The 24,548-nt window shown below is 45.8% G+C and overlaps 1 protein-coding gene across 7 annotated transcripts in view; it reads left to right on the top strand.

The window, feature by feature from the left end:
- The window catches only part of RBM33 (RNA binding motif protein 33), a 135,308-nt gene extending 111,459 nt beyond the window's left edge, over positions 1–23,849 (top strand). For 4 of the 7 annotated variants that reach the window (XM_019031286.4, XM_055347515.2, XM_019031287.4 and 1 more), the window contains 4 exons: positions 6,188–6,397; positions 8,847–9,035; positions 16,936–17,024; positions 17,364–23,849. In XM_019031286.4, the coding sequence (XP_018886831.3) occupies positions 6,188–6,397; positions 8,847–9,035; positions 16,936–17,024; positions 17,364–17,412 (537 nt within the window). In that variant the 3' untranslated portion in view covers positions 17,413–23,849. The remainder of the gene's footprint in view (positions 1–6,187; positions 6,398–8,846; positions 9,036–16,935; positions 17,025–17,363) is intronic. The other 3 variants (XM_055347518.2, XM_019031288.4, XM_055347514.2) reach the window with 1 other exon arrangement.
- Positions 23,850–24,548: the final 699 nt, after the last annotated feature.

Genomic DNA, 24,548 nt, shown 5'->3' on the forward strand with positions numbered 1-24,548 from the left:
TTGTTGATCCCGTTTGTTTCAACTCTGTCTGAAAATAGTTTCAAAATATGTTAGTGTAAACTCCTCCCCTGGTTTTGGAGCCACAAAGATGTTCCAGCGCTTATTGTGTGACTGAAGTTTGTTTAATGGGCACAATGAGGATACTACTACTTACCTCTCAGGGAGGTGTATTAGGCAGTTCTTGCACTACTATAAAGAAATACCTGAGACGGGATAATTTATGAAGAGAAGAGGTTTAATTGGCCCAGGGTTCTGCAGGCTTTACAGGAAGCATGGTGACGGCATCTGCTTGGCTTCTAGGGAGGCCTCAGGAAGCTTCCAATCATGGTGGAATGCAGAGTGGGGAGCAGGTGCATTTCATGGCAAAAGCAGGAGCATGGTGGTGTGAGGTGGGGGGCGGGGCATGCACCACACACTCTGAATGGCCAGATCTTTTGTGAACTCAGAGCTTGCTTATCACCAAGGGAATGGCCTAAGCCATTCACAGTCATCCGCCCCATGATCCAAACACCTCCCACTAAGCCCCACCTCCAGCACTGGGGATACATTTCAACAGAAGATTTGGGGAGGGACAAAATACGAAAACTCCCATCAGGAGGACTGAAGGAAAACAATGTCTGTACGGACCCTAGTACATTTCTTGTCCTGTTGTAGACATTCAACAGATATGAGCTATGGATTATTTCACTGCCAGTACTAAGTGAATATATTGAATAATACCAAAACTCTGGATGATTAAGATCCCAGGAGTGCCTTGAAAGTTTCCATTATAAAGTTTTATGATATCATTTGTTGCTATATAACAGGGTCCCCAACCTTACTGGCACCAGGGACTGGTTTCTTGGAAGACAGTTTTTCCGTGGACTGGGGTCGGCGGTGGGGAATGGTTTCAGGATGAAATTGCTGCACCTGAGATCATCAGACATTAGAGTCTTATAAGGAGCTGGCAACCTAGATCCCTCGCGTGCGTGGTTCACAGTAGGATTCATGCTCCCGTGAGAATCGAATGCCGCTGCTGATCCGACAGGAGGCGGAGCTTAGGCAGTAATGCTTGCCTGCCTGCTGCTCACCTCCTGCGGTGCATGCAGCTCAGTTCCTAACAGGCCACAGACTGGTTGTGAGGGTTGGGGACCCCTGCTGTATAAGGTACAAAAACTTGTCTTGGATATAAGCAGCTCCAGAGCTTACCCAGGCAGGGCTTCTTTCTGCTGAGCAGGTTTGTAGGAAGAGTCTTTCCTTGAAAGTTGGGTAGTCGGCATCACAAGACTCTGAAGCACCCCACTTTCTGTGTCTTCTGCTGTCTGCCTGCCCTGAGGACACTGTGGTGCACATGCCTCCAGGAAGCAAGAGACCACTGAGAGCCAGACCCACTGGGAAGAAAAACCAAGTAGCTGCATCCCAACCTGCCACTGGGACCGAAGAGTCTGTCAGTCTGGGCCCAAGAGCTTCCCAAGCAGGGAGGGGTGCAGCGGCAGGCCCAGGAAGGCTCACCCAGCCCCATGGAATGAGCAGAGGTGGCACTAGGAGGTGAGGTCTCTGTCTGCAGGGACTGTCTCATCACAGGCCTTATTCCTGTCTTTTCAGGCCATTTCTTAGAAAGTCGTCAACGAGGTATGACACCATCACATCAGGACCCTTTCTTTATGTTACAAGATCTGCATAAGGAAATTTTAGTTTTTTTGAAACAGATGAGGAAGGGATAATGTCACCAGACATAAATTTTCACCAGTCTCTTACCCAAAATAACAATGAAGAGAACTTTTTCTTATTCGGGGTATTTATTGACTCAATGTTTATGTTCTTTTTTTTTTTTTTTTTTTGAGATGGAGTCTCGCTCTGTCGCCCAGGCTGGAGTGCAGTGGTGCGATCTCGGCTCACTGCAAGCTCCGCCTCCCGGGTTCACGCCATTCTCCTGCCTCAGCCTCCCGAGTAGCTGGGACTACAGGCGCCTGCCACCGCGCCTGGCTAATTTTTTTTGTATTTTTAGTAGAGACGGGGTTTCACCATGTTAGCCAGGATGGTCGCGATCTCGTGACCTCGTGATCCACCTGCCTTGGCCTCCCAAAGCACAGTTTAAAAATTATCAAATTACTACAGTGTTATGTGTTTATCACCCAAGTACACATACACATTGTATACCTTACAACATGCAAATGATAACATCCTCCTTTTGGTGCCAGCTATTGTTGTTAAAGTTTCCTCTCTAGACCATCTTGTTTCTAGCTTTGGATTGCCAGGGAAACCGGCCAGAGCATTCGTCTTGCTGTCCGTCATGTTCTGTGAACATCGTTCCCTCCAGGCCAAAGGTACTGTCGCCTCTCTTTCTGCCACGTGACACTTCATGTTGCTGGGCTGAAAGCTGGCCTTTTATTATCTTAGTGGCGTAGTAAATAGGTGTGTACTGATTGACAGTGGCTGTAACCTAGTACTCTGATGTTATAATCTCTCTTAGCACATTCAGAACTACTTTAAAAAGTACAAGCAACTATTTACTGATCTATTCACTGAATATTTCAGTGCTTTCTGTGTGCATGAGACATTTTGGTATGCTGAACAAGAGATTCACTGGGGTCTAAACCACTGGCTTCTCTCAAGCACTTACAAGACAGCAAATGTTGTGGTCGGCATCCTTGGAGACCTAGTTGGTTAAGCTACCAGGGAGCTGATTTAGATTGCTGAAGTTCATACGATGGAAGTCCTTCTTAGAGAGCAAACCTTCCACAGTCCATGCACTTGCCCATGTTAGTGGAAAGGGTAGAAGTTGGAGAATCACAGTCAGTAAGACTGTTGGGTTGCTGAGTTGTGTGAAGAACTGAGTGGTCTGATGTCTCCTCCACCTAACATGGGCCCTCATGGGACCTGGAGGTTGGTGTGAAGTGTTCGCACTTGTAAAGAGGAGGAATGTTTTCAGTGGCAGTACACCTGAACACGTGCATAGTGAATTTATGAATCTCATACTAAGATTGTACTGTCAGGCAACAACATTGCAATAGGATTTTGGATAAATTAATGGTCACTGGTTCTCATGAAAGATGAGGGTATGTGGTATATATTTTTAAATTTTAAAACTTTTTAGTATAGAAAATTTCGAGCATGTATAAAACTAGAGAGAATTCACATAGTTTTTTAAGACACAGACTGAAAAATTGTGTACTCAGGATAGGCCCTCCCTGCCTGGTGGGATACCTACTCACACCTTGGGTAGAAGACCTTGTGGAGAAGATTTAAGAGGCACAAATTACCAGCCTGACTTTGGATTTTGCGAGCGGTCTGCCTTTTCACAGTGCTTCCATTTTCATGTGGGGGTTGGGGGTAGCCCCTGTAAGACAGGAGTGACTCCCAGTAAGATCGCACGTTTCAGGCGATGATAATTCACATGGTAGAGTCGTAGAGCGTGAGGTGGGAGAACTCATCTGGCTCAGTCACCCGCAGCCCTGGCTGGACGATAGCAGATGTACACACGGTCCTTTCCTTTGTGTAGTGTGTTCCCTTGATTAACCGGGGGGTGTTAAACCAGCCCTGCGCTTCTGGGATGAATCTTACCTGGTCATGAGGTGTGATCCCTTTTCCGTGTTGCTAGATTTAGTCTGCTAATATTCTGTTGGGGATTTTTTTTCATGTATGTTTATGAGGAATATTCTTTTGCAGTTGTCTTCTCTTTTGATGCCTTTGGCCTTGTATTAGGGTAATACCAGGCCCAAAGAATGAGTGGGGAAGTGCTTCTGCCTTTTCTGTTTTCTGAAAGAGATTGCGTAAGCTTGGTAGTCTTTCTTCCTTAAATATTTGGTAAAACTTACTGGTGAAGCTATGTGGGTCTTTGTTTTTCTTTGTGAATGGTTTTTAATTCATTGTCTTTACTTCTTAGAGTTCGATTCGTATTTTCTCTTTCGGTCAGTTTTGGTACTTGTGTCTCGTGGAATTTGCTCATTTCATGTAAATTGTCTAGTGTGTTGATGTAAAGTTGCTTGTAATGTTTTTTAAATTTCTTAGGGTCCATTGCGGTGATTCCTCTTTGTTTCCTTATTTTGGTAATTCATCTTCTTTCCTTTTTTCTTGGTCAGTATCCTTAAAGGAGCATCAATTTTTTGCTGATCTCAAAATACCAACTTTTGGTTTCACAGATTATCTTTTTTCTGTTTACCATGCCGTTGCTTTTCGCTGTCATCTTTATCATTTTCCTTCCTTCTACTTGGGTTTGATTTCCTTTTTTGAGGACGGGGGACTAGCTTCTTGAGGTAGAAACTCAAATGACTGATTTTAGATGTTTTTCCTTTTTGATGTCATTGCTTAAGTTGCAGCCCCTGAATTTTGATATGTTGTATTTTTGTTTCCATTCAGTTTAAATATTTTTTGTTCAGTGTTTGTATTATTTTTATTTCTCAGCCTAGCTTCCTAGGGGTTGACCTGACTGCTGCGTTGCTTAGTGGCCAGCCAGCGCCTGGGATGAGCTTGTGCTCAGGTCTCTGGACCCTGCATGGCCCCCCATGGCCAGTTATCTGTGTGTGGGTTGGGGCTTCCCAGGCAGCCATGTGGGGAGAGCCCATCTAGGCCTTCTCTAGCACTTTCCGTTCTGGAATTTCCTCATTAGGTTTCTCAGATTTCTGGCTGGTGTGCTGCCTGTTCCAAACTGAACCATGACCAGAGGCCCACAGACCCATGGGCTTCCCTGTGCCTTTCCCTCTGAGGGTGCTGTATGGCCAGTGCTGCTGGGGAACTTCAGGCCTTACTGAGTTTCGGCTCTGTGCTGATGGAGCTGCCACACACTGCACTGTCCTCACAGCTCAGGAATAAGTGCTTCTCCATTCTTTTCATTTTCTTTGATTTCCAGAGTCCTCAAATGTTGTTTTGGGAAATTTTGTCCAGCTTATACTTGTTTTGGAGAGAGAAGATTTGCAGACATTTTCATGCCACGTGTTCCTGTGTGACATTTTTCATCTTATCTTTTCTTGAGTCCCTGTTTCTTTGTACAGTCTTAGCAGAAACAAGCTACATCCATCTTGCCCCAATCCCACGTTCCTTCTTTTTGCAGAGCCCTTTGTTCCGTTTGGTCTCCACAAGATAACGTTTGGTAGGAAGAGCGGGACACAAGGATATGTGGGCTGCTTCTGAGCTGGTTGACCAGGTTGCCCCTGGAGACACTGGCACAGCTAAGCACCCTGCGGGGAGGGTTTACTATCCCGTGACTGACACTCCCTGCCTGTCGATGTTGGGAGTGGGCCTGGTGCTAATAAAAGCCTCCGTCTTCCTTTTCAAGGCCAAGCATCCATCCTGACATAATTCATCAGGGCGGCGTCTGCTGTCCTTGCTGTTTTTTCCCAGCCTTCAGCTGTTCTTTGGGAAAAACACTACTCAGTACTGAAAGCAGCTGATAGGCACCACCCTAAGACATTTTTATGCTGCCTGGAGGTATGAACAACATTGGTGGTGCAGTTCCAAGGTGTACGTGCCTCCTGATCGATGAACAGACTGTTAATAAAACACAAAAGATAAGATTCCTGATATTTCTAAGGTTCTTCGTAAAGTAAATGCGCTTCTTGGAAATCCACGTACTCTGTAGTTGCTAATGGCACTTGTAACTCTCAGCAGAAGGAAGGGAAGTTTCTAGCCAGTATTTTGCGATGCTCTTCGGTTTCAGAGCACTGCATTGGAGAGGTCAGAGTATTTGAAGTTCACGTATCCACAGGGGGTGGAAGGCGCCATGATGGGTTTGGAAGACTTACAGTCGGAACCAGCAGGAGTTGGGCTCATTGCCTTCTTAGGGTAGGTTGGAATAGGAGTTAAGAGTTTAAAACCACTGCTCATGCGAACTGTACATTTTAACAAGAATGCTCTTGAAAGTGAATAATGCATGCTGAAAGTGAAAATGTGTGTTGGATATGAAGTATTTTGAAGATAACCAGTATTTCACGGAATTCGACAGCATTTATTTTAATCGCAGACCTCTTATATAAATACAGTAATTAAAGGGCATCTTAGTGTTTGAAATTTCAAACATATTGTTAGAACCTGACCACTCTCCAATGAGAAATGTCCTTACTGGCTCTAGTGAAATGACAAGTTTCGAGTCACACTTGTTTGAAATGGTTTTGCTTTGTGGGTGAACACTGGCTGAGGTGGGCTTCCTAATGCTGGGGAGGAGCGTTTGGTGGAGCAGACACTGAACAACGTGCTGCCTTCTTGGTTTCAGCAGGGAGGAGAGAGCGATGGCTTTTTTCACCCAGAAGGCCAGCCCCAGCGGCTTCCCCAGCCTCCAGAAGTGGGACCACAGCCTGCCCGCAAGGTGACGCTGACCAGGGGGGGCCTCCAGCAGCCCCCACATCTGCCAGCGGGGCCCCACGCACACTCGCCTGTCCCTCCAGGGATCAAAAGCATCCAAGGAATTCACCCGGCGAAGAAGGTACTGCTTGTTGCCTCGCACACAGCCCTGGAAATGCGAAGGCCGGTGTGAGGCAGTGTTGAGACGTGCTCTAATCTGTAGCGCATGGCACACAGTAGCACTCACATTCATAAGTGAACCATCATTTCCTTTGTTCTGGCTTTGAAAAAGCATTAACATTTTCACCAAAGCCTTTTCCTCTCCTGACTTATTTCACAGAGCAAACCCAGAAGAGCACCCACAGCCAGCCAGGAGTGCGATTGCTTCCTGCCGCTCTGAACTGTCTACCCAGCAGCATCTGCTGTGCTCTCGGGACAGCGCCTGCTGCTGCGTGTCAGCATGCTTTCCTTCGTGTATTCACTGACTCACCAGAAATTTTACAAATGTAAAATCAAATGCATGCTCATGGCCCCAGTTGAGACAGGGGAAACTGAGGTCTTTAGAAATGAAGTAACTTGCTCTAGGCCACAGTTCCCAGCTCCTTAATCCTTCCCTTAACCCTGGGGATTGGAAGGAGCTTCTCTGAGCTCAGGCTGTGAGGCAGGAAGCAAGGGTGCTCCCCATCCCCCTTTCTGTTGGAGTGGCTGTCTGTGCACTGGGAGCACATCCTGTCATGTACGCAATTGACAGAGCGCCCTTCCCCTCAGCTTCTAGTGAGGCATCTTTCTGGCTCCCCAAAGTCTTGAGAGTGAAGTGCCCTCTTGGTGCAGAAGCCAGTAGCACCTGTTGGGTGGAGCTATGCAGAGGGAGACCTGGGCGCAGCCCTGCTTTGCGCTCTGGAGGACGGCAAGTCTGCCCGCTCATTCTCCCTCGTCATCTCGTCACTTTAGAAGTAGTGCCACTATTAAGACTATTCTGGCTCCTTTTGAAGTACTTAAGTTACTTCGTCTTATCTCATAAACACTTCATGATATGAGAGCAAACAAAATTCCATTTTGTACTAGAAAACAGATGTGTAGACAGATTCAGTGATAACGCCAGTGTTAAAGTGATGGATTTCTTTAAAGATCGCTGCGGTCTGAATTTTCTTCCTTCAGGTGCCATCCCTGAATATATGATGAGAGAGGCCTTAGAAACACCCTCCATACGCGCACACGCACAGCACACTTGAGTTTCTTCAACTTAAATGTAAATGCTCCTGTGACTGAGGGTCATGATGTTTCCTATCTTATTTAAGCAATTCTGAGCATCTTTTAAGAAGATGCATTTAAAAAAACCTGGTGCTTGGTGTGTATAAGTAGGCATTTGTTAGAGATATTATTGTTAATATCATAACTTACTCTAGTTAGAACAGAAGACTAGTTAGTTACTACTGATTTCCAGCCAGGGTAACTGTAACTTGCAACTTTTCATGTGCATTTTCCAGTGTGGTTTCTCTTGAAATAACCTCTTGCAACTGTTTTAAAACTTAATTCACAGGCATAGTTTTGCTGCCTTCTTCAGAGTACTAAGAAATGTGGAGGTTTTCTCTTCGTTTCCTTTTGTGTGTGTGCACACTCATGTCCTGAGGTTCTATTCCAGTTTCCACCTAACTTTCTGCCTTTTTCTGTGATGGACTGGGAGGGGCCACTTTTGCATTCTGCCCAAACTCCCCAACAGAATTCGGGTAGGCCATCTGGAAACCTAGTGCCGTCCATCTCCACCCTGCCTTCTGCACTTCACCGCTGTCCTAGGCTACACTGGGCACATATGTTCTCTCTGACCTTCTAATCTGGAGAAAGTGTGGGAAAGTTCAGCAGTTTCCTCTTTTTTAAAAGTTCCTTGAGCAGTAGTTTTGAACCCTTGGCAGCTTTTAAAAATGATAATGCTTGGGCCCGCCTTAGACCAGCAGAATCATACTTGGGGGGTGCCTGGGTCCTCAGTCACAATTGTGTTTTGTTTCTTTTGAAAAGCTTGCAGACGATGGAAATGTGCAGCCACGGCTGAATTTCTGGTTGCAGAATCTGCCTGGGAGGGTTTCAGGGTAGCAAATGTAGTCTCTGCCAGCGGAGTCAGGTACATGATGCTGTGGCTTGTTGTGACTGTAAGGTGGACTTGGCACTGTGCACAACAGGTCCTGCTTAAACCAGCCTATACTACACTAGGAGAAATGGGGGCTCTGGGACTCTCAGGACAGGATCCAAATTCTGAACTGTCATTTGCAGCAAGTTTCTCAGCCCCGACGGGTGCCTGATCTACACAGAATGATGATGACACGGAGTGCCCACCGAGCACAAGCGCGTGGCCCCTGGAGAGGTGCAGGCTTCGTCAGCTCCCTCCTCTTCCTCCGCCTACACTTAAACTTGCTGGATATAGTTGTCTCATTTAGTTATTAAAACATTCTCTGATAGTGGATAGAAAACTACAGAAAATCCTGTAGCTCATGGTATATTTTAATGGATTCTAAGTTATTTGTTCACTTTTATATCTTAGTGACTATGGAAGAAGCTCAGACTTGAAACTCTGAATGTATTTCCTTTGTTGTCACCAGGCCATCATGCACGGACGAGGCAGAGGAGTGGCCGGTCCCATGGGCCGGGGGCGCCTGATGCCAAACAAGCAGAACCTGCGGGTGGTGGAGTGCAAGCCCCAGCCCTGCGTGGTGTCTGTGGAGGGGCTGTCCTCGTCCACCACAGATGCCCAGCTGAAGAGCCTGCTGATGTCAGTGGGACCCATTCAGGTAGCCGTCTGGGGGTGGCATCTGTGCCACGGGTGGTTGTGTCCCAAGACAAAGTCATTTCTTGATTTAAAACACAGTGCCCTTTGTGTTGGCTACTTCATATTAAAATAATACTTGGGAAATAAGACAAATAACCTGTTGTGCATACTTAGTATCAGAACATTTGCCTCAAACGTTTATTTTGAAATTTTCAGATTCTTAGTTATAAATTTTAAGAAATAAATACTCCAGCTGAACAGATTATCCTTTGAGATCCTTTTAATTGTCATAGAAGGTTCACACTTGCACACATACATACAAAAATTTTTGTTCTATCAAATGACTTGTTTTATTTGTAATAACATTACATTTTAAAGTATTTAGCCTTCTTTTCCTTGCTTTCCAGAAATAGCTTCATGTGCTAAATAGCTGTGACTTGGTTTAGATTTTACAAATATGACAGTGTCTTGGATTGTATCTTCATCTCTTAATTTAAAGCTGGCTAACTCTAATGCTGAAACATGCCTGCTGAGCTGGCTGCAAATGAGATGCATGAAAAGGAACACAGTTCCAGGTCCATTGGAAACAGGGTTTTCCACGGAAACTCCTGGTCTCTGTAGGCCCAGAGCCCTGTAGCCGACCCAGCGAAGAAGCCACCTGCTTGTTCATTCCGATTTCTGGCCTCCCCGTCAGGTGCCACCTGTGGTGCCCATTGTTGCCATTGCCATGCACCGTGCGTCCCATGGTGGGATCTGGTGTGTCTGGGGGCAGAGCACTTTGGAAATAAGACATTTTTGGATGCACAGAGTACATGTCAGAGTTCTGAGGAGTCCAAAGTGCTTTCTTTCAAGAATCTCTTACAGCCTCTAGCTTCATGGGTGGATTTGGAAACATGCTAACACTAGGGTTGATACGAGTAATTAATATACATGTTTTAGATCTCCATCTGCTGTTGACAGTTCCTAAAAATGAATAGATGAAAACTCTTCCAGAAACATACATGTTACTTGGGTTTAATTGCTGCCATCTTCATTACTGGCTTCCTGGGGAGATAGGTTTCATTTTTATTGGTGTGTAGTAATGGAAAGTTAACCCAAAGCCTTGGCTTCTGTTTGTGATAGAGCGGGCTCCCTAGTGGTGCAGTTAGGAATACTTCATCAGCTATTAGAAGCGTACAGTTTATGTTTAAGGATATTTCAAAACAATTGATCATAGTCTGGATTAATTTGCAGGAACACAGTAGACACTAGAGCATTTTAGATGGATTAAAATGTGGTTATCCTAATCTGAGATTCTCAAAATAAATGGTGATGGAGAATTCTGGTCCAGTAACTGTGTAGCAGTGAGTCCAGATGAAAAAACCTTGAGCCTAGTCTGTTGTGAGCCACAGACGGCTGCGCTTGGCGAGGCCTCACGTGTGTGGCCCAGTGTCCTGCTGGTCCTCCTGTCCTTGGGGCGATCTGCACTTCCCTGTGGGCGGAAGGGTTGCACTGTTGTTTTCATATGTCACCTGCTACTTTTGTGGACTTTGCTTCATCCTGTGTAGTCTTGATCATTTTCTTGAATATTTTTGAGTGTGATCGAGTTGTCAAGATCCATACCTGAACAGCAAGTACTGTTTGCTTCTCACAGCATTTAGTGAGGCTCAGAGCCTACATTGTGAGAATATGCTTGGAGTCCTTGCCAAACCAGCTAACTTCTGTCTTGTCTTTTAAATTGGATTTTGCATTTTGTACTGTGGGTTTGTATAGACCTCTTAAATGGTCTCTTTTTCCTTCCATTTGCTTCCATTTCCTTCGAGTGCTGGGATCACAGGCGTGAGCCACAAATATTTTTTATCCTAAATGTTTTGGAATAGTGTCGAGTCTCTGTCTCTTTGGGATATGGCACCACCTAGTGTTCACTGGTGTAATGCCAGGTGGTGTCTACACCAGGAGGACCTATATTCATTCCTTTGGGCCTTTTAATTTTAGAAAATTCTAGTAACTGCATGTTAGTTTTTGTTTTTGGAGACGGAGTCACGCTCTGTCGCTCAGGCTGGAGTGCAGTGGTGCGATCTGGGCTCACCGCAACCTCTGCCTCCCGGGTTCAAGCGATTCTCCTGCCTCAGCCTCGCAAGTAGCTGAGACTACAGACGCGTGCCACGCCTGGCTAATTTTTTGTATTTTTAGTAGAGACGAGGTTTCACTGTATTAGCCAGGATGGTCTTGATCTCTTGACCTCGTGATCCGCCCGCCTCAGCCTCCCAAAGTGCTGGGATTACAGGCATGAGCCACCGCACCCGGCTGTCACTGCATGTTAACTATACTTTTTAAACCCATGGAATTTGAGAACTTTTCTCAGTGTAGCAGTGATGTGGTAGCCAGTTTTGTTCTCAGATTAGTGTTTTACTTCCTTAAACTACATTAATAAGCCTCTCCAGAAAGTCTGTTTCAAAGACATTTATCTGTAGACTCAAAGAGTGAGGAAGAATGAGAAGATTTTGTAGAAATGTCATAACCAGAAGATGGTCTTCCAAAAAGTTTCGAACTGTAACCATGTTTCAGAAATTGTAACTTGACAAGAACTTGATTCTTCGAAGATGAGATATTTTTTTTTTTCTGTCTACTCATAAACCGCATATGAACTCTTTCGTTCTTCCTGGGTGTCATCTGGAAGGAACTGAAAGAAGCAAGAAACCGTCATCTGTGTTTCTTGCGGGAAAGCACATTAAAGCAGCGGGAAGAAGGGGAGTGGGCGCGCAGCCTCCCTGGCTGGGCCCTAGTGACCGACTTCTCCCGAGTCAGCTTTGCTCCCAAGGCCGGGGGGCTGCCGTCCCCCAGAGGCTGCTGAGGAGAGCCCTCGGAGATGCAGCGCAGGAGCCTCTCCCTGACGCTGCTGATTTGGGGGTAGGCATGGAAACGTAGAAAGTACCGCTCAGAGAAGAATCTGCCCTTTGCAGAGCGGATCTCAGCCCACCATGGAGGCCCTGTGAACTCGGTGGAAGGTGGGATCATCTCGGCGTCTGACTGACCGATTCTGCTTCTGCTTCTAAGATAAAGTGGATCACTGAGAAGACAGCCCCTTTACGTCTGGTTCTGACTGCAGGAAGGCCTGGTTGGTGAAGTAGAAAATGTTGGAATCTTGAGTGAGCAGCTGAGTTGTTTTGAAGTTTGGACAATTAAGAAAGAAAACACTAAGCAGTGTCAGACACGGATTCCAGAAAAGCCCACATCACAGGCTTAAAGAACAGATGTGTGTGGGCACATGATGGGAAGCCACAACGGAAAAGCTAGTTAACTGGAGGCTCTCCCACAGGGTTCTGAGAACATGGTTGTGAATCATTCCAAAAGGAGGAGGAGGATTGAAGAGACCTGTGTGAGAACACAGAGCTTGCCTGTGCTTTAGAGGAGAAGCATGCGTAAGACAGGGAAGATGGGACAACCAGGAGTGAAAAGGGAAAAGGAGAGGTCAGGAGACGTTTTAAAATTAAACCAGAGCAAAAGGAGCAACGCGCCCGGGATGTGCAGGAGAGCCCAAACGTTGAAATTCAGGGGAAGTGCCAGCATCGGTGTCCAGGAAGACGCAGCATGTGATGATAACAGATGAAAACTTGAAATGGGGCGGAAAACTCGGTGCGGGCTGGAGTTGCCCAGAGCACTGTTGTGAACCTTTCTTTACCGCTCAGCCCACCACTGGAATCGTGTGCAGGCTTCAGGCGCCCTATTTCCAACAGGAGGTTGGTCGCACAATGACCTGTGTGTAGAGGGGAGCCCCATGGGCCAGTCCTGCACACCGTTCCATACAGAAATGCTTAGCAGGCTCACTGAGGCTCTGCAGGGGCTCTCGGCCCTTCTGCCAGGGAGTGCCTCCCCCACCCGCTCCAGTGTCAGACTCTGTTCTAGGGTGGGGCTCAAGAATTTACATCTCTCATGATTTATAAATTGGGCCTATTTTAAGCAGTTTGACTTGTGTTTAAAAGCAGCTGATACCTTTTTTTTTTTTTTTTCCTTTAAGTGATTCCTTAAGGTGCTAGAATTGTTGGCCAGAGGGAGAAAAAGAGCTTGGTGTTTAGGATTGCAGAATCAGTTGTAATCCTGTAACATTTTAGTTATCTTTATACATGCATGCACACACACAACCACAGCCATGCACAGACATGTACACACATGCACAGACTCTTTCTCAAAAGAGGAAGAACTTTTCATGGGGAAAAGAGGTGGGTTCTGAACAACATGGAAGCTTTTTGCTGCCAGGTGGCGTGGTTGTTGATTCTATCTTACGGTTCTGGATGGGATTGCTGGGTACAGATGTGGGAAGCTGCCAGCTGAAGTGTATTCTTTTAACTTGCATTTGCTACTTATTTAGTAGCCCAGTGAGATTTCCTCAGAAGTTGTCTGAAGATGTCTCTGAAAAATGAAAAGCCAATCAGGGTGAGAGCTGGTGTGCCAGGCTTTCCCCTCTCCCTGCCAGTACGTTATGTGGGGGCTGGGGGTGAAGAAGGAGGTCCTTACATAGGTCAGTATGTAGACTTGAGACGAATTCTAACTTTTGGTTTGTTCTGGGTGAAGAAAAGTTTTAACTCTATGATAGCGTGTTGCTCAGGTGTGTAGACGTGTATATTTTCACAGTGGAAGCTGGCGACCATGTCTTTAAGCTTTCACTGGAAAGTTTCTTTTCCTCTGCTCCTAATAAATCACGAATACTTGTCATTTTGGTAGGTCAAAAATGGTTGAATATTGACAATTTCTACAATTTTGTATCTAGAAAACAGGGTTTATTTCTGAAAGAAGGTACAAAAATGTAAGGAGAGAGGGTAGACAGGAAGCAAATTTTAGGGCAGCACGCTTGTTCATTATGTTGAGTGTCTGAAAACCAAGGCGTTCCTCTGATTGAAGAATCTCACTGGAAGTTAATGCTTTCTTCACGGATAGCTTCTCAATCAAATCGAGGTTTTTAAGCTACGTAGATTACAAGTAAAACCTGATACCAAATATTGTACGATTGGCAGCCTGATACCCTCATTTCACATTGTGAAATTGCCCAAAGGAAATAAAGTCACCACATATATCTAGAAATGTTATTTCCCAAAAGAACTGCATGATATTTTCTTTTTTCTTATTTTTTTTTTTTTTTGGAGACAGAGTCTCGCTCTGTCACCAGGCTGGAGTGCAGTGGTGTGATCCTGTGATCATGATTCACTGCAACCTCCACCTGCTGGGCTCAAGGGATCCTTCCGCCTCAGCCTTCTGAGTACCTAGGACTAGAGGTGCACACCACTGGGCCTGGCTAATTTTTAATTTTTTTTTGTGGAGACAGGCTCTCGCTTGAGTATAGTACTTCCAAAATCCAGATTCTATCTGTGAATTGCAGAATGTTGATCATTGTTTTATGATATATGAAATTAATTTTCCTTATCCATTCTTAATGAAGGAATTTTTATATTTTTAGACAAGATAAGTTTAGAGAAGGTCCATTATTGTAGTTCTCACAGTAAGCTCTGCTGCAGTATTGGCAGCTGTTGTGTGAAACTGTTTCAGTCACTTTTGGGTGTTGTTTAAACCCCCCAGGATCCTGGAGCACTGAGCATGCTGGTGCTGTTGCCGGAAGAACGGAGAGAAGCCCGGAGGCACGGCTGCAGCAGCTCTAACCTAGGTTAGGGTTAGGGTTAAGGGTTTAGGTTCGGATTAGGTTAGGGTTAGGGTTAGGCTGGGATGGACAAGTGACACTCACTCCACACAGCCCCTTACCTGGGAACAGAACAGATAGGATTTTCTCTTTGGAAGTTGCTCTATTGTTTCAGTGACTGAATATCATTCACAGGCTAATACACAAAAGGGGTGCATGCTGAAATATGAGTCTGGCAGATTGGGAGAGAAAACAGGTCTCTGTCAAGAAATACAGGCGGAATTTCAAAGTCCAGAAAGCCATATTGCAAGCCATTGCTGAGAATGTATCCAGGAGACCACGTTGTGGGGCTTTACTTTTCCTGTTAACTTAATGACAAGTGAAGCTATCAAGAAATTTCTTTTGTATTCATTTTTTATTTCAGAAAGAAGGGAGAAAGTCTGATATTTTACTGAACTTGTTTCAGAAAAAAACAGACCAATTCCGTTTCTGCCTAGTGGGCTGCCTCATTGCTGGCCTGTCTCAGTGATGTCCCTAGACCAGGGCCGATGCTTCTGGGGTAGCCTGTGCTCAGGCCTTCTTGATGCCCTTGAATTTGGAGACTTGAACCTTTGTATTTCTGTGTAAACGCTGTTGTAGAAGCACTGGAAGACGCCTTTTTCGGGAGTGTTTGAGTATTCTTTTAGAGCTCTGCTAGTCTTGTTTACTGATAGACATTCTATAGTTATTAAAATGGAGAGCAGTTATTTCATATACAGTGTAATTTTTTAAAACACTTTCCAAGTCACTGATGTTTTTTAGCTGTTTGCTTCCATTGTAGCTCTTTGACATGCTTTAAAATGAAATGACCACATGTGCCTCAGTATTTTCAAGGGATCATGTGCTGTTAGTTAGTTATTTTCTCTAGCTATTCTGTTTCACTGAACAGAAACTCAGACACAGCAAATAGTTTCTGGCCACCAAAAGTGCCTGCTGAATGCAGTCCTTCAGGACAGTGTTTGCTGGTGCCCATGCCAGGAGCTGCCCAGGGACACCTGTTCTTAGAAGAATCGGGCACCAGGTGCGGTGGCTCATGCCTATAATCCCAGCACTTTGGGAGGCCAAGGCAGAGGCGGATCATGAGGTCAGAAGTTTGAGACCAGCCTGGCCAACATAGTGAAACCCGGTCTTTAGTAAAAATACAAAAAATTAGCTAGGCGTGGTGATGGGTGCCTGTAATCCCAGCTACTTGGGAGGCTGAGGTAGGAGAATCACTTGAACCCAGGAGGTGGAGGTTGCAGTGAGCTGAGATCGTGCCATTGCACACCAGCCTGGGCAACAGTGCGAGACTCCATCTCAAAAAAAAAAAAAAAAAGTCAGGGGCTCCTGTGCGTGCTCCAGACAGCAGGCACTAAGTTGACTGTGTCCTGAGGTAATTGAGAAGAACCAGACTCTAGAGCTTTGAGTTGCTTGAGAGTTCACAGAGCGCCACTGAACAGATCCGCAGATGGCTGTGCTTTCCTCCTGCCTGTCCCTCCCAGCTCTAGATCCTAAAGGCTTAAGAAAGCAGAAAGCAGCTCCCCCTCTTCCTCAGGCAGCAGATTTGAGGACTAGATGTAAGTTTCGCTTTGCAAACACTTCCTCTGTAAATCTTTACTGGATTCTTTATTTCTTTTGGCCAATCTTCATAAATTCATTTCTTTTTCACTGGCATTGTTTTAGGCCAGTGGGTGGCGACTTCATTTCAGATACCACTGTTTAAGACTGGTGTTCACAAACTCTTAAAGTACAAAATGTGACCACGTTATGCTGATGTCTGCCCCGGGCACCACTGCCCTCACCATGGCCCAGCCAGATGCACAGAGATGGTAGACTAGGGGCCATTGCCTACTGTGGGCTGTGGGGCCCCCACACTAAACAGTTTCCTCTGGTGTGATGAGTCCTGTTCTTAAAAAATTCATGGGGGTCCCTATTAAAAATCACCTGATAAGAAGGCATGAGAAGAGGAGATGTCTCTATCCAAGGGTACCTGCTACCCGGTCTCCCAGAGCAGGTTGGGGCAGCTGATGGGGCCAGATGATGGGAGGCCTTAACACTAGGCTTGGAAGATGTAACTGTTGCTGTTGGGAATGATTTAGTAAAGCACTGTTTTGGAATAGATTATCTAGATAAGTAAGAAAAATTGCCAGGGAGCTAGAAAGGAAAATCAATTAGTGTGTTCCAAATGTCCGCCTGGACTCATTTTGTGTTAAAACTAATAATGCTTAAATATATATATTCACATTTTTTACTGTCATTTACAACTGATCTTAAAGTGTTTGTTTTCTTCCTCTAGAGTTTACAGATGCTTCCTCAGCAACGGAAAGCCATAGCTAAGTTCAAGGAGCCAGCCCACGCATTAGCATTTCAGCAGAAATTCCACAGGTGACCAGTGTGTTCTGTGCTTGTAAGGGGGCGGGAGCAAGGGCCTCCTTCCTGTGCCCTCCCATCCATCATGGTAGCAAGCGTGTGTCCCCACCTGTTCCTGTAGAAGGACACTAGGTCACAAAGCGCAGACGATGATCCTGTCATGAGGCACGCGTCCTTTTGTCTGGTGGAGAATTGCCCCTTGTGTTTCAATAGATCTTCCCGGGGAATCTGCCTTTTTATATGATGGGTTTTTATTAGACAGGACCCACCAGGGTCCTTTAGTCTCCTCCCACCTTGGTAGATTGATTGCCGATGTGCAGAGTTAGTGTCGATCGTTTCTTTAAATTTTCACAGGCATATGATAGATTTGTCCCACATAAATGTGGCCCTGATCGTGGAGTGATTCCTAACAAGAGAGCCTGACCTTAGGCTGTACACACACTGTGGAATTTCTTCAAGGGAGCTGCCGGCCAGCGCAGAACCCCCAGGAGCACAGGTCTCTCCGGGCCGCAGTCCTGCGTACTGTTCTCCAGAGCGCCAGCCAGCCACGGGCCTGATTCCAGAGGAGCTGAACTGACAGGACACAGCAGGCTGGAGTTGGTGTTAGATTGCTTCACATTCTGTTGTCACCACCAAGAACTCCAAGTTTTTCGTTTTGTTTCGTTTTCAAAGTGCTTACAATGCATGTAGACATTGTTCTTTGTGGTCTGACTCTATGATCGATCACAGTGACTTAGATTCAGGAAAGAACATTAACGTCACAAGTTCTAAGTAGTTTTCACAGCAAAGAATATTTGATAATGGTTGCACTTATCTTCAGTGCAGGTTAGAAGAGTCTTCTCAACCACGCTTAACTCGAGTTGTCTTCTCAGCCCTCAAAAGGCTCTTGTACAAAACGTAGATTAAAATTTGGGTGATTGTTGATTGACCTTTGCATACCCTGGAAAGCCAGGGTGTGAGTGGGGTGGTTGGGAGTGGTGCCAATTGAACAGCAGATTCTGCTTCTTGTCACTGTTTCAAAAGCGTCAACTCTGTGTTCCTAGTTTTGATGAACTCCCCATTCATTTTTAACACACTTCCCAGATAAGGCAATGTGCTGGACAGGCACATGGCATGGCCCTCGGCTAGAGCAGGGTCTGTGATGGCCTCACCTGGCAGCCCTCTGGCCTAGTTCCCACCACACATGAGGTGGTGGAATGGCCTGAAGGTGGAACAGACCTGTTTTTTTCCTTTTTAAATGCAGTAAGGTGGCCTGTTTATCACTGGCTCTGTGATACATGACATTCTTTGGGAATTTGGTGGCCACTGCTTCAGTCACCTCTGTTTTTCTGAAGGCTGTTCCAGCAGGGCTGCCCTGTTCATCAGCGGATGTTCACTCTGGCCTGCCGTTCCCCGTGGCATGCGGGGTGAGGGTGGCTTTCTTCCAGCCCCAAATGAGACGAGTCTGTGTCATCATTGAAACTGCTTTTCGTAATTGCGGGTAGGTTCCTGTAGGTGAGACATACTCTCCATAAAGCTACTGTAGTAGAATTCATTCTGGGCAAACACTGAAAAAAGTGCCTTACAGTATTTCTGCTCATGAAAGAGTTTCACTATTTTGGATATATTCTAAAGTGGACCTGAGCTATTTGAGCAAATAATGATAGGGCATACTCAGACATTTTAGCTACCTTTTATACCTACGATTTCATGTCACATTTACTAATAGAATTAAGGGAAATAGAAGCCCGTTCTTTCTTACTGCCCCTGGAGGGAGCATGGCGCTAGGGCTCTCAGCCTCCTAGAAGGAAGGGACTAAGGAGACGGGCCCAGACTTGCGCCATCTCGTTTCCACAGTTGACGTTTTATATTACTTTCTCAAATTAAGTTACCAAAACAAACTGAAGAGCTGAAGCAGGTCTTCCAGACCCTGCGATCCTTTCTGTAGCAGTGATTCTAAAGTGGCGTTTGCTGTGTGCTTGAGAGTAACACTGCACGCTGCAGGGGCTGTTGCAGCAATCAGTCCCAGGAAGCCACAGCGCTTGTAGGATCTGCTAGGACCCTGCAGCTGTGCTGCCGCCACCTCTGCTCCAGAGTGTCCCAGCCAACCCTCGGAAGATGGGATTGCCAGTCAGCCCTGCCTCACCATGCCTGCAGGAGGCTGTCCAGGGAGCAGGTCTGTGTGCCCATCAGCAGGTTCCCATGGCTGTCACTGCCCACTCATTTCCACAGTTAGATACGGATGTGTTGATGTATTTCGTCTAGTTTATTTGGCTCAGTCCACAGCTGCGTTGGAGTGGTGACTTTGGTAGCCCTTGAGCTCTAATTAAGAGAGATCCAAACCACTCAGTACCCACTGGGCAGTGGGAAGGCCTACCGACTTACTTTATCATTGAGGGCTTACTGATACAATGAAATGAGTTTCATGACTTTTTTTTTTTTTAAACACTTTTTGAAATAGAGTGTGCTGTGTTTAAAACCAAAAATACGCATGTTGTCTCTGAAAAGTAGGCATTGAAACAGACTTTTTTGTAGTCAGTGTTAATAAAACGGATCCTGTTTGGGCCTTCATTGTTAAGATGGACTTCATGGCCACTGGAAGGTCTGTTGTGGTGTTACCTGAGTGTGACACAGGCACTGGGGTGTGCGTGTTTCTCTAACTGTCTACACATGCACATAGGCAGACTTTCTCATAGAATGTTCTTGAAAGGTGATGGGCAGAGTCATGCAGGCCCGCCTTAAAGCGCTGATTAGAACAGTCCAACACAGTCCGACCTCACTCAATACCCACAACCATCGAAAATGGATTCTTAGTACCAGACAATCCCAGTAATGAAGGTTTAGTTTCCTTGAAGGAAACTACAGAAAAGGAAAGAAGCAGAATTAGAAAGGAATGGTACTTACATGTTTGGTGTGCTGCTCACGTGAAGTCAGCCCACACCAGCCAAACCCTCGTGGAAGATCTGCTGCAACCATTATCTTTGTTCTTGAGTTCATCATGCATTTAAAATGAGATGCAGGAGCATTTAGCATACCATGTAAATATGGACCTTTTAAAATTAAAATACTATTGGAAGTGCTTTCAACTCAGCCACATCTTAGCTATTAGTTCTTTGTGTTGTCTTATCAAAGTTTAATGGATACAGTTCCACAGTTGTTGATGTGTTTGTGTGTATATTCGATTTTTATAAAGATGGTAGTAAGCCAATACATTTATCCTGATCTGTGTATTATTTGTTCACAAATTCAAGAAGCTTAAAGGTCGTAAATATCAGTATCTCATAAGGTAAACCAATAGCTGACTATGTGGAGCCAAGTTACTTCTTTTCTTTTTGCATTATCTTGTTTTGATTTTGTGCTGTAATAGAAGTTCACTTAGCTACTTTAGATAACCTTGCATTACCACTGGTCTGGCCACGTTTGTTAAATCCTTATACTGATATTCTTCTAAAGAGTAAATCTCATCATTTTTCCAGACAAATTTTGAGGGGTTTCTCTGTTTTGTGGACAGGCAGCAGCCTCCGTAGGCACCCGCACCCTGCCTTGCTGGAGGAGATGGGATGGGGTGGGAGGTGGCTTCACCGTAACTATTTTTAATATGGGTCATTCTTAGCATGATTTGTAAAGGTCTCAGGCAAACAGTTGTTGAAGCTTGCTTCTGTGGCATTTCTGAATTGTGGCAGAGCTTAGATCCTGCACCCAGGGGTCTTTTTTTCAAACAGCATCTTGCTCAGTTCTGTGAACAGAAGGCTTTGTTACTGAAGGAGGTGGAAGAGGAGTTTAGGGTGAAAAGGAGGAAGGGATGGACAGACCCAGGTGAGGAGAGGCCTGGGGATTGGGGAAGCTGTCATCTCAGTGTTAATAATCAATTTGCTTCTAACACACTGGCTTATCAGGGGAGGTCATCCAGTCCGGTCGGTGGAGTTGAGAGCCCTTGGGCCAGGGTGTTTGGCGGCACAGGGGCATCCGCTGGATGGCCTGGAGGAGTGGGGGAGGGGAACGTCTTCACTGGGTGGTGATCAGCTGGGACAGTTCAGGTAGGGCAGGTGAGGGACCCCCGAGGCCCTGGAGCCTTGTCCTGGGATGGGTTTGAGGAACTCATCACTTATCACTTGTTTTCTTTTGGCTTTTGTTGTTTTTGTTTTGTTGTTTGTTTTGTTTTGTATTTCTTTGTTATTTTATTGGGAAGGTAAGCGGAATGTGCTCATAGACCATCAGACGCTTGTCGAAGGCAGGTCCTAGTCATGTAATTGCACAGGACAAGGAGGTCAGCGTGTGTGATGGCAGCGTGCTGTGCTGGCACATCGTGGAGTCCTAGAAACTCTCTAGTCCCTGCGGCTGTTCCCCTCCTCTGCTCTCTCCCTGGAGAGGACTGCCAGCTCTTAAGACACATTCCTGGTGCGGTGTCTGCAGTGCCCTTTGTGGGTGACTTCAGGCTTCCCGCTTTCGTGGTGCTCTTCCTGGGATTCGTTTTTTTATTACCCTTACCCTCCCTCCCTCCTTGTAGGCCTCAGCTATGGCTTGACGTAATCGCTTTTAGACCCAGGTTGGCTTCCCTTCATTAAGCTATGATCCTCCACCCCATTTTTTTTTTTTTTTTTAATTTGGAGTGGGAGGGAAGGGGGTGAGTGAGAGAAAGCTCGAAAGGTATTACTGGTTTTTCAAAAAATTATAGGTGACGATTCTACCAGGGAATTGACTGATAGGAGTGGGTGCAGGACAGGAAAGGTTCAGAGGCACCCGACTACCACCACTCGGAAAGCCCCGAGTCCAGATCGACTAGGGAAAGGCTTAGATACTTCAGTGTATTTAAAGAGCATTTCAGTTAACTTTTTCAGCTATTTTTAAAGTTTGTGAATGGAGTGTTATTTTGGACATTCTTAAATATGAATTCTCCAAAGGCATTTAGCCTTGACTTAATATTAAATCCTAAGGATTTTATGTAAGGTTTTTTTGCAACCTATTTAATTTTTTTTTAAATGCCTAACTTCTGAGGTGCATAAGCCTGTGGTTTGTGTACTGGAACCAAAGCGGAACTCACTGATTCATATTGGATCCCCAGGTATACCTCCTGCTGGTAGCATGTGGCTGGAAAAGGCCGTTTGCCTCACACATTGTAACCTGCCTTGGCTAGAAAATGCTTTTAATGTCTCAACTCTCTCTTTTCTGTGTCATGTTTTGGTAGGAAATCTTTAAGATTGGCGGACGGAACAGGTATTTTAGTGAGACACTTCTGAGTACTTGCTTTTTCCTTTGACTTCTAACCAACTAAAAGATAAGGAGGTCTTCATGTTGATATTTTGCTTGGTTTTATTTTACTGATTTTAAAAGGTATATAGAAAAATGTAGGCCTTTAAAAAGAAACAGCATGTGGTTTTTTATTTTAATATGTTCCATAGAGTGGATAGGCAGACAGGTACTATTGTGATGTATTCTGTATTTAATAATTTAATATACTCTAGAAAGTAGACCTCATGCATTCTTTTAGCATGATTTTCTTTTAAACTGCTTTTCATTTTAAGGGCACCCGTAGCGGAAGCTGGTTTTTCAAGGACTGTGTAAGCTGTATGCGTTCTGTAGTCTTTTCTTAGGTGGGTAACATTTCTAATAACATGAGCGCACAGCACACCGGGGTGCCCTGAGCCGAAGGAGCAAAAAAAGCCAGCGCTCATTTCTATAATCCAGCTTTGCTTTTCACAGGCGTGGGATCCAGGATGGTGTCCTCTGTGAGGACTTGAACTCTGGGGCTTTAATTCCACTGTTTAATTTTCAGGTACCACAGCAGCAAAGCACAGAGTGTGACCTTTTTCATGTCTGAGCTGATTCTGTTTGCTCAACGTGCCTGCTTCTTGCTACTGTTCATTTAGTAATGGGATCACCTCACCATGCCATGCTCTGGGCTCTCCCTCTCTGTCCATTTCTGTTTTGCTTTCCTGGCTAAACCCATCTACCATTCTTAACACTGGTAGCTCCTGTCCCATTCCAAGACTCACTCTCTCAGACCTTCCCATCTCCCTGGCTTTCCATGCTCCTCTCCCTCCACCTCCTGGCTTCAGCTGGGTGAGGGCTGTATTCCTGCCACTCTGCTCCGCCTCAGCCTTGAGAACTCCACGTGGGCTGGGTGGGAAGGTGCTGACGATTTTCACACTGTGTTTACCACTCCATCACCTCTCAACCTTTGCTTTGACAGGTCTTCACTCACGATTTATTCCTCCAGGTCTTTGATTGGAGAGAGTAACTTTTTAATTCTGTTGTTTTGCAGTTTGGCTCTGTAGGAGTGAGTGGCGATTCAAAGATGCCGGCGTCCCGCAGTGTGCGGTTCGTGCCCTTAACCACCCGCTTCTTTGTTTCCCGCCCCTCTGCTTTCGCAGGAGCTCTTGTGCTTGAGTTCAGTGTTAGTGGTAGCGTGGCTCACTCCACTTGGAGGTGGCGGGCGTCTGACCGTGTGTTACTGCTTTGCCGACGGGGCCTCCCAGCCCTGATGCGTGTACACTCTGCGGGCTGCACCGGGTGGCTCTGGTTGGGGGCGAAGCTGTGTTGACTGGGAGAGCGTTGGAATTGAGACATGGAGAGATGACGGGAGTGCGTTTCTCTGGGTTTGATCTCCATCCTGTTTTCTCCCAGACACACCACACCTGCCTTGGGGGAATGCCGTTGCCTGTTCCACCCCTTTGTTCACTTCGCGTTAACTGCTGTGGTAACTGTTTCAGGATCTGTGTGAAGAATGGTAATGACGTAGTTGAAAGGAAAATGTACTGTTGTGTGTTTCATTTGTGTGATTTCATACCAAAAAAATGTGTTTGAACTATATTGTATGTAATTTGGAAGTCGTGTTAATAAAACCCTGCAGTTTCCACTCTGGTTCCGTAGCCTTCATTTTATCTCGGCGCTCAGGTCGGGCCACAGCTCATCTTGCCCGTGTGTCCGAGACGGGGCTTCTGCACCTCCGTAAGGGGCCGGGGTCGGGGGCCGCCCTCACACTCCCCAGATTGGCCGCTGGGTTGCAGCCCGCGGCTTTCACGCAGCTCTCTCATTAGTGGGCCACGAAGCTCAAGGGCAGCCGCCGCCTCCTTGCCTGCGTTCTGGGCGCTGCATGACTCCGAACTGACCAGGCAGACGGCATCAAAGTATGCTCCTTTTGGTTGGCGGTGGGGGAGTTAGTCTTTTTAATTTTTTAAAGCATTATAGATAATTTTTACAAGTTTTCTTCAGAAGAGACTTGTATTCCAGCATGACAATAAGAGACTGAAGGTGGGGAAGCTCAGTCTCCGGTGATGCCGTTCTTCCAAGGTGGTGTGTTCTTGCCGTGTGCAGGCCTCGCTGGAGGTTGTGATCACAGTGCATCTGCCATCATGTATATTTTCCATTTCATGTATCCCACGTGTTTTTCATGTTGTTAGAAATTGCTCATAATTTATGGTCTATTTTGAAAATGAAGTCTTTAAAAAGAAGGCAGCTCTGTTTCCAGAAACTGCTGTTAAAGGAAACATTCAAGAAGATACCCCCATCACACCCCCTGCTCTGCCCTGTGATGGGCCGGCTTCCCCTCTCACCCGGATG

This window comes from Gorilla gorilla, chromosome 6 (genome assembly GCF_029281585.2).
Source record: "Gorilla gorilla gorilla isolate KB3781 chromosome 6, NHGRI_mGorGor1-v2.1_pri, whole genome shotgun sequence".
Taxonomy (NCBI): Eukaryota; Metazoa; Chordata; class Mammalia; order Primates; family Hominidae; genus Gorilla; species Gorilla gorilla.